General features: G+C 52.1%; 3 protein-coding genes across 3 annotated transcripts; 2 read left to right on the top strand and 1 right to left on the bottom strand.

The window, feature by feature from the left end:
- Positions 1–2308: 2308 nt before the first annotated feature.
- On the bottom strand, positions 2309–2569 carry SPSK_05746 (uncharacterized protein; the record flags this gene model as incomplete). Its single annotated transcript, XM_016732483.1, has 1 exon — positions 2309–2569. One exon carries the CDS (start codon positions 2567–2569, stop codon positions 2309–2311), a length of 261 nt encoding a protein of 86 aa, XP_016583125.1.
- Positions 2570–7575: 5006 nt separating this feature from the next.
- Positions 7576–9310, top strand: SPSK_05154 (phosphoesterase; the record flags this gene model as incomplete). The annotated part of the gene is made up of 2 exons (XM_016731904.1): positions 7576–7590; positions 7673–9310. 2 exons carry the CDS (start codon positions 7576–7578, stop codon positions 9308–9310), a joined length of 1653 nt encoding a protein of 550 aa, XP_016583124.1.
- A 3194-nt stretch (positions 9311–12504) lies between these two features.
- SPSK_05176 (endosomal SPRY domain protein) lies at positions 12505–14180 on the top strand (the record flags this gene model as incomplete). The annotated part of the gene is made up of 3 exons (XM_016731926.1): positions 12505–12769; positions 12858–13154; positions 13240–14180. 3 exons carry the CDS (start codon positions 12505–12507, stop codon positions 14178–14180), a joined length of 1503 nt encoding a protein of 500 aa, XP_016583123.1.
- Positions 14181–14457: the final 277 nt, after the last annotated feature.

Below are 14457 nucleotides of genomic sequence, written 5' to 3'. Positions count from 1 at the left end.
TAAAAAGAGGAAAGAAATAAATAAAAAAGAAAACCAACCCAGCAGTAAAGAGCAACAGAAGAGGCAGTCAAAATGATGGACAAGGACCAGATGGGAATCTCAAACGGGGTGGCACCTCAAGCATGTGTGTGCCTCCCACCATTTTGGCTTGGATGCTTTGTTGTGTTTTCTCTTTTCTTCGTTTGGCCACACCCCTCCACGCGGAGGCGAATGCAGATAGACAGGGTGCAGGTACCTGGGAGCACTCAGAACTGGACCGCCAGCCATGGCGATCCCGCCGTCATACGGAGGTAAGTTGCAGAAAAAACCTGCAGTGTGGCGGCTCCCTCTTTGGGCTCTAATTTTCCTCTTTGGAGGCTGATTTCTTTTCTTTTCAACATTTTTTTTGCTGCACGCCCTGCTTGTCCACGGCAAGGCTTTCGACCGGCTTGCTACAACCCGTCACCAGCCAAAGCTGTCATGTGCATAATCTCTGCAGTTGATCGGTGGGCCGGAAAGAATGCAGAATTCGACCCGGAGTAACGAGGAACTTTGAGGAATCGAAATAGCGTAGCCTTCTTTGCCCGTCCATGTTTTGGACGGGGCCAGTGACTGAAGGACTGACGGGTATCTAAAGCAGGGGTGCATGCTAGATGGAGTGGTGGAGAGTGTGCGGCAGAAAAAACCAAGAGCAGAAAGGCGTAGAGGCGGAGACGAGTAAGAAGGATGTCGAGTGGTGGAAACGAAACCATTTGGGGAGGAGATGGTGAGGGAGCCTTGGTGCAGCAGCTCTTGCTAGGTGGATACAGAGCCTTGGTTGCTCTTTCCATGTAAATGGTCATCGCGCCCACTTTTGCCTCCTCGTCCAGTGAGTCTGCGGGCAGCACTTAATCATTCAACCTTTTACTTTTTGTAGAAAACCTATCATATTTTCGTTTTCCTCCTAGGGAGCCGCTGTGCTTGCTGCCCCCTCTTTTCCGCAGTGGACAAAAGCTGCGCCCTGGCTTTTGCATACGACGACGTCCTATGGGAGGCGAAATACTGGATACGCGATTGCCATTGGCCACAGTGAGCTGCTCAACCGCCCAATCGCACCTGCCCGGTCTGGGGTTGATCGGGACGTCTGGTTTAGAGCAGGAGCAGCAGCAGGATGTGAAAGCTAGGAAAACGGGCAAGCGCGAGCAGCAGACCCCAGAACGCGCGTGAGGGGCGTGAACGACACCTATATTTCGCAGCGACTTTGATGGCCCGCAGGACTCTCGTTCTCCTTAGTAGGTGCATCGCGAATGCATATTAATAGGAGCGATTCAGGGATGGAGGTTTTGCTTCTCCATTTTCTGCGAGTAACTGTCAGAAGCGGTGTTGCCTTTTGTAGAAAGGAGTCAGTGGCTGGCAGTTCCTTCCCCCGTCATTGAGCCAAGAACCCCCGCCAGGAAGGAGCACCGTAATGAGGGATGAAAGCACAGAATCTAGAGATATACAATTACGGGTGCTCGCAACGGAGGAAGGAGCCAACACAGATCTGGCTGGTCTGCGCGGTGCGCGTGCGTTCAGTATTGAAGCGGCGGGTAGGCGCGGGCGGTCTGACCAGATGTTGATCGTGAGTTCAAAGTGGTGACCCAGGTACCCCACTTTACAGAGGGAAGAGGGTCGCGAGAGGGGCCGCTAAGTACGCGAGGACACAAGCGTGCCAGGTCAAAAAGTCATCGGTCAAGCGCGCTAACCCGGCAATGCCAGGCTAAGAAGCGCCTGAAACCCTAAAGCTAGTGGGCCTGAGGAAGAACAAGACCTCGACAGATGTCTCGTTGGCGAGTTGCGTGCCAACGCAGCACTTCTTCAGCTTGCTCCAGGCGCTGCTATCCGCTGATGTTTTGTGATTGTATGCTTATTGGAACACAAAGTGAGATGATTGACGTTTTGACGGAACTGCAGCGAACACCTGGGTGTGATATTATTTTGTGTGTCTCCGGAACGGTGCACGCAACGCTGCATGTCTCACTTCACAAAAGCCGAGGGCTGCTTGGCCACGAGGTTGGGCAAGAGGGTGTCTTCCAAGTATGAAGGAGACTCACTGACACTCATTTCTGTGGATGGCACCTGAGTTCAAGGCTCCTCTCTCGTCGTCTTTGTCGCCATGTTCGTCTTCACTTCATGGCGATCTAGTCTACTTTATCCACTGATTTGCATGGCTAGCCGCTAGCTGTCGACTCAACAGACTAACCAAAGCGACTATGGCCAAAGGAAAGGCCCGCGGGAGCCGGGGCGGTGACTAGTGACCAACGGCCTGTTTCTGTTTGTGGTCAGTTTGCGTGTTCTCCGTATGTATGTCTCAACGTCTGTCAGTAAATATTTTCTTCTTTCTTTCGCTCCTGCCATCGATTTTGTGTGCGGCCACGCTCGGGGAAGACACGCGGTCGTCGTTTCCTTTCGTCGCCGGCCCCCCTGTTCCTACCAGTTGCCCCTCCAAGACGAGCACCAGAAAGAACCCATGCTCCTTCTCTTGTGATTCGTCCATGAGAGCCACATGGGGCCGAACGGGATGGAGGGAATCACCAGTCTCTTCTCGCTCCTTCACAGCAGGATTTTTCATTGGCTGTGTTGTTGCCAAAAATCTCTTATTTTGAACCAATCACGGGAGTGACCCCACTTGGTGTGAATCCGGCTTTCGAGATGCCTCTCTGCATTCTCCATATTCTCTCTCTTCTCCTCACCCTGGCATGTGCCTACTGGAAACCCCCTCTCATCACCACACCCTCACAGGTTCAAAAGTTTATTTCTAACCTTGGATGTAACGTGAAAGGCAGCATCGGGTCACACGAACGGCTCGATATTCGGAAGGTCTCAGTCGTACACCCTCCTCTGCGGTCCCTAAACGGGACGAAAAGACGATTACTCGATTCCGTCTCGCAGAGTTACGTCTCCTAGACTTTGCGAGCTACAACAGTGGGTTGCGCAAACCCCGGGGTTGCCTTTACATTTACAACAGGGGTTTGCACAAACAAAATTTGCACAAGGATATTCGGATATCTCGATACAGAAGCATAGAGGCCGAGACGGAAATATAGAAAGATGAGACGCTCTCCGGGTTGCACATGCGGAGCGGTGAGCGTTTATCGAGGCGGTCTACGAAAAGCAGAAAGTTAAGTTGAGTCAGGTGCGCAACGACGAAAAAAATGAATCCAGAGCTGCGTGCGCAACATGTTGGGCTCGTCAACAAGCTCTTTGACATGCTCATCTTTGAACTTTGCACCACCGACGTCATATTTCAGCGTCACAGATATTTTAACGGAGTAGTCGCAACAGTCTGCCTTGCAAAGCCAGCTGAGAGGAAGGCTGATAGAAGACGCAAAAATAGCAGATGCATGCCTGTCCTGATGCGTTGGCAACTGCAAGACGATCATCTGCCTTTGCAAGAGCGATGGCAATTTGTCGTCAGATGACAGCGGCCCTGATATGCGACCCGACACGCTGGGAAGCGAGACTCCTGACCAAAAGACGGCAGGAGGATGAATCCTACTTTTCGCAACCTAGGTCCAACCAAAGCCTGTTACAGTTATTTTTGCAAGCTGCAGGAGGCTGCCTCCGGCCAGCACACAGGCCACCATGCCTGGCTCTCCCCAGCATGCAAACCAGCATTATGCATGCACAGATATGCAGCCTGAACAGAGATTGCTCCCAGATTTTTTGCATGCAGGGCGCATTTTGCTTTGTGCATAGTCTGGGAACCAAACGGATAGCCCGAAAGTTTCTGGTTGTGTTACTGCCTGTTTTGCGATCGTTTATATATAGCACAAATCTCAAGGTTTGGCTTGCAGTTTGTGTTTTTGCCCTGCATACTGCTGCCCAGGATGCGTGGTTGGGATGCGCGTCTGCCCGGTAGGCGTCTCTTTCCCCCTTCCTACGACTTGACTAGATGCACTTCGCCACGGGCATTGAAGTGAGGCTGCTAAATGAGGCAAAGACAATTGCACTGTTACGTGTTAGCAAAGAGGCGAAAGATAAGGCGCGGGAAACCGACTGGCAGAAGTGAGAGTCATCTCGCCCTCTCCGAGATCGATGCAGGCGTTTCTGGTATTGTTGGTAATAAGCCACCAACATGGTCAGAGGTCAGAGTTTACAACTCGTTTGGATATGCGTTTATCTTTCATTCTTTCCTTGCTTGTTGCTTTTCAACCCGGTCTCTTTCCCCTCCTGGTTAACGACACCCCTGCATTGTCAGGATAAACGACCTGCCATTGTCTGTTCTTCCTCAGTCCCCATATTTGACTGACAGGGGTCTGTCTTCTGCGATTGGGTAGCCGTTGCAACCACCAACGATCGTTTTCTGGGTTCTTCAGACTTCGGTGGAGGTGATTTTCTCCACGAGAGATGGCGTCCAGACAAATAGGCGAGTGTCGTTCCGATAGCGTGATCGACAAAGGCTCTGGCCTTTGGTTCTGCCTTTGATATTACGCCGCATTGTATGTTGTACTATAGCTGGCTATCAGAACGGATTTTCCAATACTGGAGAGGACACGCACTCAGCCATTCACACATCTCCAACGTCGGTTGCCCGGCCGTCTTTGCACTATTCGTCACCTTTTCTGCCGTGTCTCCTTGATGTTTATTCAGTGGTGGAGACAAGCAAAGAAAGAACAAGCATCGTGCCATACATGCCCCGTCTAAAACGGTGCCGTATGGGGCACGTCGGTGGCAACAAAATTAAGAAAACGACGATGCTCGAAAACTGCAGCTTATGCCACCCACTTTCAAACCACCTTTTGAGGACAACCACTCGCCTTGCGTCTTTGCTCTTTGGGGGCCACCAAACGGCTGTTTTGTCTACACGTGCTCCTCTTTCGGTCTCGTCGGTTTTTCATTTGTCCAGTCATGAAGCAATGTTGACAACAACCAATTTTTGTCGTCCAATATCAGCATGACATTGGCAACGATGGCCCGTGTCTTGTGACTATATTGGAACGACGTCTAAAAGCTCACACTTCACACCCCTTTCCCTGTCTCTCGGGATCCGAGTTTGCGGATTGGTGCGAGACATGCAGAATCCTTTTCCATCCATTTCCAATCTGCTTCCAATCCTGTTCCTGTCTATTTTCTCAGCTCAGCCCAGCTCTTAAACGGCCGCAATCCACGGTGTATGGTACTGCGTTTTTCCCGTATCATGAGCTATTTCTTATCAATAGATTGTAGCTCACCAAATTGGTTGAGAAACTGACTGATTTACGCCAAGAACTTGCGGCATCTTGTTTGCGGCTTCCTCTATCCGGCCACAGGCGGGGATTCACAACATTTTTGGTCCATTAAGCGCTCCAGCCTTCCTGATGGCCCCTTTTCAGACGCAGTGACCTTGTCCTATCTCGGAAACTGTCGCACATGGCGCTGCTCGTTCGCTCCCCTCGGCTTGACGATGCTAGTCCAATTCTCCAAAACGATTCGCTCTTTTGCTTTTCCGCCTTCATCCACCCCCCTTTTTTCTTCTCGCTTGGTCTCTCACAGTCTCTCATCCCTCGTCGTGGCGTACGCAAAGATCAAAAGGCGCCTCCCGGTAGGGCTACGCCAAGCGCCCTTGGAGGTCATTGATCGCTTTTAGTCGTCGTTCTGTATTGTTCTCCGTCGTTAGTTTTGTTTCCCCTTAAGCCAAGCAGAAAGAGGCTGGCTGGATATGGCTTGGCTTCAAGACAGGTGGCTAACTACGACATGTCTTTATCATTTTTTCCGTCCCCGTACTTTTTTCCCTTCCTTTCTAGCCAAACCAGCGTTTCGACTGTCCGCTTTTTCTCAACCAAAAGAATGGAAGCATCACATTCCCAGCATCTCATATGTTCCGCTGGCTATTTCATGACCATCCTCTCATGATCACGGGCGACCAGGAACCGTACTTGTCCAAAAGCTGGACCTCTGCCGCCGATTCGCTCCATTGGGTTATCTTCAGCCGGCCATGCTAATGACAATGTGGAAACAATCTGGAAGTCCAATGCTGGACTTTAGGGCATGGATATCACCTCCATTCTACGCGAGTGAATACTCGATACAAGCTGATTTCTAGTCAAACTGTCCAATGGAAGAGCGCACAGGCATTTGGGATGCTCTATTCGCACGCTGTTTATTGACATGTGAGCTTCTTATAGATGAGAGAAATGTAAGAATATAACATGACAAGCCTGCTTCTGGGAAATTATTTCGATGGTATTATTATTAAGCGTTCAGTTCAATACAAAGACATAAAACTTCAAACTGGTTGGTTTTTGACCACAGACTAGCTGAACTGATAGAAAAACAGGAGGATCCAGACGAAACAGGATTACCATGAGAAAGAAGCTGCATCTTTAGCCCATTCATTTTAAACAAAGCGTCCGTTTCCAGTTATGTACATATCGTCGATACATGGACAGTCGATTTAAGACCCAAACGGGCCGCGACGTTACTAAATACAACCGTCCTTACTGCGAAACGTAAGCTTTCCCTGCGCGTCCATTGCTTCTTGAACATTACATATAAGCTCTTACTTGATAAAATAAGCTGACTGATTGAATTTCTCAGTCTATTTTCGATCGCTCTACACAGTTGAATAACTAAAACATTGTGTTACTTTACATAAGATCAACACAATATCTGCAACATAAAGACGGCTTGTACAATCACTTATTTATTCATCTCATTCTTTCATTCAATTTCTTTTTCTTCTCTTTTCTTTTCTTTTCTTCCTTTCGTTTCTTTTTTTTTTTCTTTTTTAAAAAAAGCATTTTCATAAACTTCACGTTAGACTCTCAAACCAGGTGTCGTCAAAAGTTTCTTGTAATTGCATTTTCGTCAGTTTGGCAGTCATGCGTCGGCACTAATACACCTGTGGCTTAGCGGGCCTTTCCCCAGAGCTCTGGACCCTGGGGCACCTGGAAAAACCTTCTTTGCTCTGAAGTTGCTGCTTCGCCAGGGATTATGCTCTGAATGGGATTTGTTATAGAGCCGTCTGTTGAGGATGTCATGTTACTTATCATTCTTGGTCTTTGGATGTGATAAAATTTCTTAGCATTTTACATTTCTCCTCGTATCGAAATGACTATGTAGGTGAACCTGTTGGCCACTGCTGTTCTCAGTAATCGATGACTGGGACCAGATCTAGATCTGTCTTCGGGAACTCTACCCTAATTAACAGAATCAGCGTGTCGATCAGGCCTTGAGCCCGCTGAACGCGGCTAGCACGTGCCCACACCACCGACTTGGCATCCCCTGTCTCCTTTTCACGACGCCACCCCAGTTCATCACTGCGACTTCGACCCCATCCATCGACGACACATCGAAACAACGACACCTTGCCAGTTGGACTGAAGGGACAACCCGTGAACGACGTGCAAAGGGCCCAGCACACGTTCCATCTACCACGCACGCCCCCCATGGGAAGATGATGACGGCGTCCCGACTTTCGTCAGCGTCCTCTGCAATCGTTTTTTACTTGCATCACGAACAAACAACGTCGACCTCTAACGAATCGACGACACGATCTCACGTCTGAGCACCCTCCACATACTCGTTTCGTCCGACTCTTTGACTTTTCCATCGATCCAAAACCATAAAAGGCAGACGCGCCGCCCGCCAGCAACGATGGCACGACGGATTGTACGATCGCTCTGCTTTCTCTTTTTTGTGTGTTCTCTGCTCTCGCAAAACCAGCTACTAACTCAACATTCCCCCGCCACAGGTCCGTACGGCTCTGCAGGTGACTGCAGTTGGCATTTTCACGTTTATCCTCCTCTTCTTCGTCGACCGCAACTACCGCGTGCTGCCCAGCGCCATCCACGAGTACATGCCTCAGCACCACCACGGCCTCGTTGTCACCGACATCCGCATCACACGATGCTCTTCCCTCAATGTCTTTTCATCCTGCAAGCTCGACTCCGACCAGTGGCACCGCATTGAAAAGGACCTGTATCTCGGCAAGAGCATGTCGCACGCCTACGTCCACGTCAAGCGGAAGAAGGAGGCCGACCTGGAGCCAAACGACAAGGTGGTCTTGGACGTGGCCGTGGGTCGCCTCGACCCAGGTGCCAGCGTCAAGGGCCAGGAGGAGGAGCGCTGGGACTCGCGCGGATCCGGCCTGTGGATCAAACGCACCGAGAAGAAGCATGTGGGCGACACCAACAACGCTGTGACGGCGATTGACGTGCTCTTCGGCGACGATGCCGTCGAGGCGCGCGACGGCTGGGCCATCAAGGGCACGCCCCTGTTGCTGGATGGTGGCTCTAGCGTCCCGGCGGCGCACATGACGGTACGCAAAGGCGGCGTGCACGATGCGACCAAACCGCAGCCGCGCATCCACGACAACGGCAAGTTCAAGATTGTGCAGCTGGCCGATCTGCACCTGAGCACGGACGTGGGCCACTGCCGCGACGCCGTGCCCAACACGTACAACGGCGGCAAGTGCGAGGCAGACCCGCGCACGCTGGACTTTGTGGCGCGGATCCTCGAGGACGAGCGGCCCGATCTTGTCGTGCTGAGCGGCGACCAGGTCAACGGCGAGACGGCGCCCGACGCGCAGTCAGCCATTTTCAAGTACGCCAGCCTTCTGATCAAGCACAAGATCCCCTACGTCTCCATCTTCGGTAACCACGACGACGAAGGCTCGCTACCGCGCACGAGCCAGATGTCGCTGATCGAGACGCTGCCCTACTCGCTTTCCAAGGCCGGGCCCGACACCGTGGACGGCGTCGGCAACTACGTTGTCGAAGTGCTGGCCCGCGGCAGCTCGTCGCACTCTGCCCTCACCCTCTACCTCCTCGACACCCACGCGTACTCGCCCGACGAGCGCAAGTACCACGGCTACGACTGGATCAAGCAGAGCCAGATCGACTGGTTCAAGAACACCGCCCAGGGCCTGAAAAAGAGCCACGCCGAATACACGCATGTCCACATGAACGTGGCCTTTATCCACATCCCGCTGCCCGAGTACCGCGACGCCACCCTCTACTTCAAGGGCGACTGGAAGGAGCCGCCCACCGCCCCTGTCTTCAACTCCAACTTCCGCGACGCCCTTGTCGAGGAAGGCGTTGTCATGGTCAGCTGCGGCCACGACCACGTCAACGAGTACTGTGCGCTGTCGACCGACGACAAGACCAACCTGCCCCGCCTGTGGATGTGCTATGGCGGCGGCGCCGGGTTTGGCGGCTACGGCGGCTACGGCGAGTTCAACCGCAAGATCCGCGTCTTTGATTTTGACATGAACGAGGGCCGCATCACCACATGGAAGCGCGCCGAGCACGGCGAGGACATTGACAAGAAGCTGGACGAGCAGATTATTGTCGATGCCGGTAAAGCGGCACCGCCGCCAGAGAATTTGTGAGATTACAACCGCGGCAAATACTGTTGTAATTTGTTTTCTTCTTTCTCGGTTGGCCGTCTTTGGTTATTTGCATTATCTGGCGTTTCCTACCGTGGGCTATTTTCTTTCTTTTTTGAGATATGGATTTTGTTTTCGTCGTCTTTCTACCCTTTTCCGTTTAAAATATGTCCACTGTCTCCAATGTTTATTCCCCATTTTCTTACTACGTCTAGGGCTTTGTCGTTTCTTTCTTAATGAACGGATTTGGGCGTCTCAAAAACATGTCGTTTTCTTTTTGTTGGTGTTAATGTTTTTTATGTAAAAATAGCATCAGCCAGGATATGAGCATGAGCCACATCCTTGTGAGAAACACCCTTGTTCAAAAAAAGTGCAGCAGGACTAACAGAGACAAAATTGGCATGATAGAGCCTTGCGCCTCTTTCTTCCCAGTATTCATTCTCTTCACAGCCACGTGAAGCAAAAATGGCATTGGAAAACTAGTCCGCTTTCACGATCGTCACCACAGACTTGTTTTGAGAAATCCAAGAATACGTCATGAAATGGAAACGGGCCAGAGTCTGGTAGAAGCTACTATCCCTCATTCATTTCACTTCCCAATAGTGGGAGATTGACTGTAAGTTGACGACCTGCGATGAGGAGCAATGAAGATCGAGATGGAAGAAATGCATCCCTTCGTTTGACCAATATACGAATCCACCCTGCCAAGAAAGGGTGCCGCAAAAACAATTCGAACAACCCGGCAGTCGGAACAATGGAAGCCGCACAAAATCCAAACAAACAAAGGGTCGTGCTACGATATGGACGCCCGGTGACCCCCGTGCCCGTTCTACAGTTCACGGCGCTCTTCAGCTTTCAAGGTTTAATGTAGCTGGGGCCTACCAAGACGCACTCTACTCGCCTACGAAATAGTGTTTAACGAATTATGTTAAGACGACACGGACAGCAGTCCTCTGGTTTTCACGGCGTCATCCGTTCTTTGTATTTTGAGTGTATTTGCTCCATGACACAAAGCGGAATCGATCGCTTGGTTACCGAATGGTCAGAGGTCAGAGCGGTCAGGAGTCTCAAGAGGTCGCATTATACGCCGTAATACCCCGTGCTCCGTATTTTACTAGTCGCATTATACCTAGTGCCGTCCCTGTATTCATCCTTCAGAGTCCGCATGCCCCCAATTGCAGTGTTCAGAACACAGACTCTCACGGCTGAAACGGCCTGCGCGTCTCTTGAAACTTGGGACCACGCAACGCAAACCGGCCCCTATTATGCGAGAGGCGTGTGAGATGCGGCCGAGAGAGCACTGGCAGTGGCAAAGCAGAGCGTAAACGGATCGAATATCGTTGCTTGAACGTATTCTCCGTCGCAGTAGACAACGGCGTTCAATTCGAGACAATGCTATGTTGACGTGGTGGAAATGGCTGTCGCAGTCTCTTGGGCGATCACTGCAGCATGCTTTTACAGGCGTCGCCGCTTTAGTCATGCTCTGCTCCAGTGGCATGAACGCCGTTTCCAGTACTGGCCCGCCAAGGCCCTAACATCTGCAAAAGCGAAAAGTGGGGCCTTCTCGCTTTGAGTCTGGCACTGCCTACTCTGAAGGTAAGTGCGGTTTGCGCCCCCGGCAGACTGAGCCGGGGCGAGTCCAGCATTACGCAGCACACTGCATCTGAAAGGGAAAGTGCGGCCAGAACGGCCTGACCACTTCCACCGTCTGCCAACCAGAGCCTGCCACCCACCTGACCCAAGCACTGGGACCCGCCCACCTGTTCCGTCTGACCCTCCCTGCTCGCTTTTGGTGTAGCTCCTTCCGTCACTCAGTCGTCGCCGCCCGTCGTCCTTGTTTTTGGCGTGCGTCGCCGCTTCCTCGACCTGTCGCCTGTGTGCCCGCCCACGTACCTTCCTCCATCTTCCTCCATGGTTGTCGTCGCTTCACCATCACTTTGTCTCCTCTTGCGTCGTCTGGACTTTCCGCCCGCACACTACAACGTTATACCAGCACTAGTTTGCTGCACTGCGACCAACGTTCTTTCCTTCTCCGCCCACAGCAAAGTCATCACCTGTTTTTGCTTTGGGTTCGCTCGCTCTTTCTGTTTCGGTTCCCCAGGTGGCCCTTCCATTCCTGCGTCATCCATGCCTTGATCGTCGTTTCCTTCCCACTCCAACTCCTCTTTTGGCTTTGGGGGCTTTCCTAATATCTCGACAATTGTTTTCACCTCAATTTCTCCCCTTTTTGTTTTATTTTGTTCCTTATTCGTCCTTCTGCTGCCATTTTGCTCGTGCTCTCTGCAGTGTCCCTTGCATCGTTCCTGATTGACTCTACGCCTTGTCAGCCCTGCTTTACTTCGTTCGGTGCTTGCATCCACTTGTCTTGCTTATCTCTCACGCGAGTCGTCTCTCCTTTTGCTTCTCACTTTTGGCTCCTCAAGCTCAGTTCCTTTTCCTTCTTCCTGTCCGTCCTCTGTCCTCGTCCTGTCGACTGCGTCGCCCTCTTTATCTCAAACTTTCGTCTCGACTCGCCCCTCGATAGCCCTGCCTTTCCCACTCGAACCGCCACACAAGGGACTTTACGCAATTAAAACGCTGCTGCCTCAACCTGCTCAGCTCGTCCCTAGTTCCATACTAGCAGAGTACGTCACTTCAGTCATCCGCAGCGCAACAGCCCGATTCCAAATTTGCGCTGAACTACATTTCGTGTGGGCGTCTTTGAACTTTATTTCTTTTTCTTTTCGCCATTTTTTGTAGTCTGATTTCTTTTGACGACGAGTTCTTGATTCTCCGACACTGCATCACGTCAAAAAGTCGACTCTACATTTCGCCTCCCTTCTTTGTTTGTCCCGCAAGGTCCGGCGGCCGAAACGCTACGAATTTTAAATTCAACCTTCGGCCGGCCGCATCGACGACCTCCCTCCTCCATCCTTTCTTCATCTCCGTTTCCTCCCATCGATAAGCCATCGGACCCTGCGACAGTTCTGTATTGTCGAATATTGCAGACCGCCATCTTTTGACGCCACGCCTCCTCTCTCCACCGTCCCCCTCCTTCTCAAACCGTTTTCGCCACTGTCACGCATGTTTCGTTCTCGGACCAACACAACGTCAACGAAGTCGTGAAAGCATACAAGTGCCATTTCGCTTCCCAGACACATCGAGTTCCATCGACAAAGGACGCACAAACATACCACAACAAGCCACGAGCCGCCAAAATGCCACACCTACGGGCAGAAGACCCGGACAGCGCCCTCAGCGGCGTGGTCATTGGAATACTGTCTTCCTTTGGCTCCTTCTTCATTATCCTCCTTATCTTCCTGTTCGTCTACTTTCTCCGATACACAACACCCGGTCGCATCTTCCTCGACCGGATCGGTCGGCCCGGTGAATATGACGACGAACAGGCCTTCATACGAGAGGAAACTGAAGCACTCGAGACGATGGACGACATGCAGCGGACAGAATACCTGCGCGCCAAAGGTACGCACTCACACGCAACACCTGCCAGCAGGTAGAACACGCCCTGTTAGAACCCGAAAAGCATTGCTAACAATCTATTTCTATCTAGCGTTTGTCGCGGCGAACCCTCCAGAATCCGTCCAGACCGACATTTCTCTCTCCCAGTATCTCGCCATCCAAGAAAAAGGCGTGGCCGCCTGGGAGTTTGAACCGGAATTGGAGATCGCCAACTGCTTCGTCGAGGCGCGGACCGAGATTGAGTTCTTTGACTCCGAATGCACCGTCATGAGCAACCTGCCCGTGCCAAAACAGAACGAGGTGTACTATTGGGAGGCCAAGATCTACGACAAGCCCGATAACACACTACTCAGTATCGGCATGGCGACAAAGCCGTACCCTCTCTTCCGTCTGCCAGGCAAGTTCTTGGCACTGCCGTTGCCAATATCCACGGAGAAGACCACCAACTGCTAACACTCTGTTTACTTGTGTAGGATTCCATAAGTTCTCCGCAGCATACCTGTCATCCGGCACACGCCGCTACAATCAGCCATTCAATGCGACACCATACGGACTGCCGTTTGTGCAAGGCGATGTCATCGGTGTTGGCTATCGTCCACGAACGGGCTCGATCTTCTTCACACGCAACGGAAAGCGACTGGAGGATATTACCCACGGCCTCAAGTCCCAGAACTTCTTCCCGGCCGTGGGCGCCAACGGCCCTGCCATTGTCCACGTCAACTTTGGCCAGGCCGGTTTTGTGTTCATCGAGGCCAACGTCAAGAAGTGGGGCCTTGCCCCGATGACCGGCTCCCTTGCACCGCCGCCACCATATGGCTCTGAGCAGGGCAGCATTCTTCTGGAGACTGGCAGCAAAGACGGATTCACGAGCGCAGCTGCTCCGCAACGGGGCCACGGCTACAGCCAGTCTGTCCAGACGTACTCAACCAACCGCAACAATGCTTTCGACCCAGGACATGGCCGCTCTCGGTCTGGCAACTTCCGCATGCTGCCGCCAACTAGCCCGGGCCCCGCGCGAAGCCCGACTGATATTTCACTTGCCCAACTCGTACCGACAGATAATGCCGGAGAAGGTAGCAGTAGTGCAGCAGCAGCGAACGGCGAGAGCAGGATTGGCCTTGGTCTGCAAGATCAAGACTTGACGCCACCACCTCAGTACTCGAGTCCACCACTATCCGACAGTGGCAGCCGTCGCAACAGTACAGACAGCGAAGACACGCCCCTGATTCGCGTTGGCCGGAGCCGTGGAGCATCGGCCGCCACACCCGTTCGCAGCAACAATCCTGCTCGCCGGATGCCTCGCCATTCGATTGGCGGACCGCCCATTCCGAGCTATAACGATGCCTTGCGGCAAGGCGCCGGTCAGCAAGGCGCCAGTCCAGATCGCAGCAACAGTGCCCTATCCGGGAGGTAACGCGGGAACGCGACCTGCATAAAATACGGTGCAGCAGGCTTCGCGCTTTTCCTTTTTGCTGGCACTGGTGGCCGAAATCTCGATACCATGAACGATGTGGCGACACAGTCATGACGGCAGTAGGTTAGGACCTAAGGGCGGGACGATATCTAGCGTTCGCTGCTATTGCGATCGCAAAACGACCCACTGTCTTGCGCACGAATCTACGACACGATACCATATATACATTTTTTTGTCCGCTCTCTTGGAACAAACCTTGCATAAATAAGGTTTGGAC

This window comes from Sporothrix schenckii (assembly GCF_000961545.1).
Source record: "Sporothrix schenckii 1099-18 chromosome Unknown Cont49, whole genome shotgun sequence".
NCBI lineage: Eukaryota > Fungi > Ascomycota > Sordariomycetes > Ophiostomatales > Ophiostomataceae > Sporothrix > Sporothrix schenckii.
Note: the sequence above shows the minus strand (reverse complement) of the source record. Positions and strands in the feature narration are given on the sequence as shown.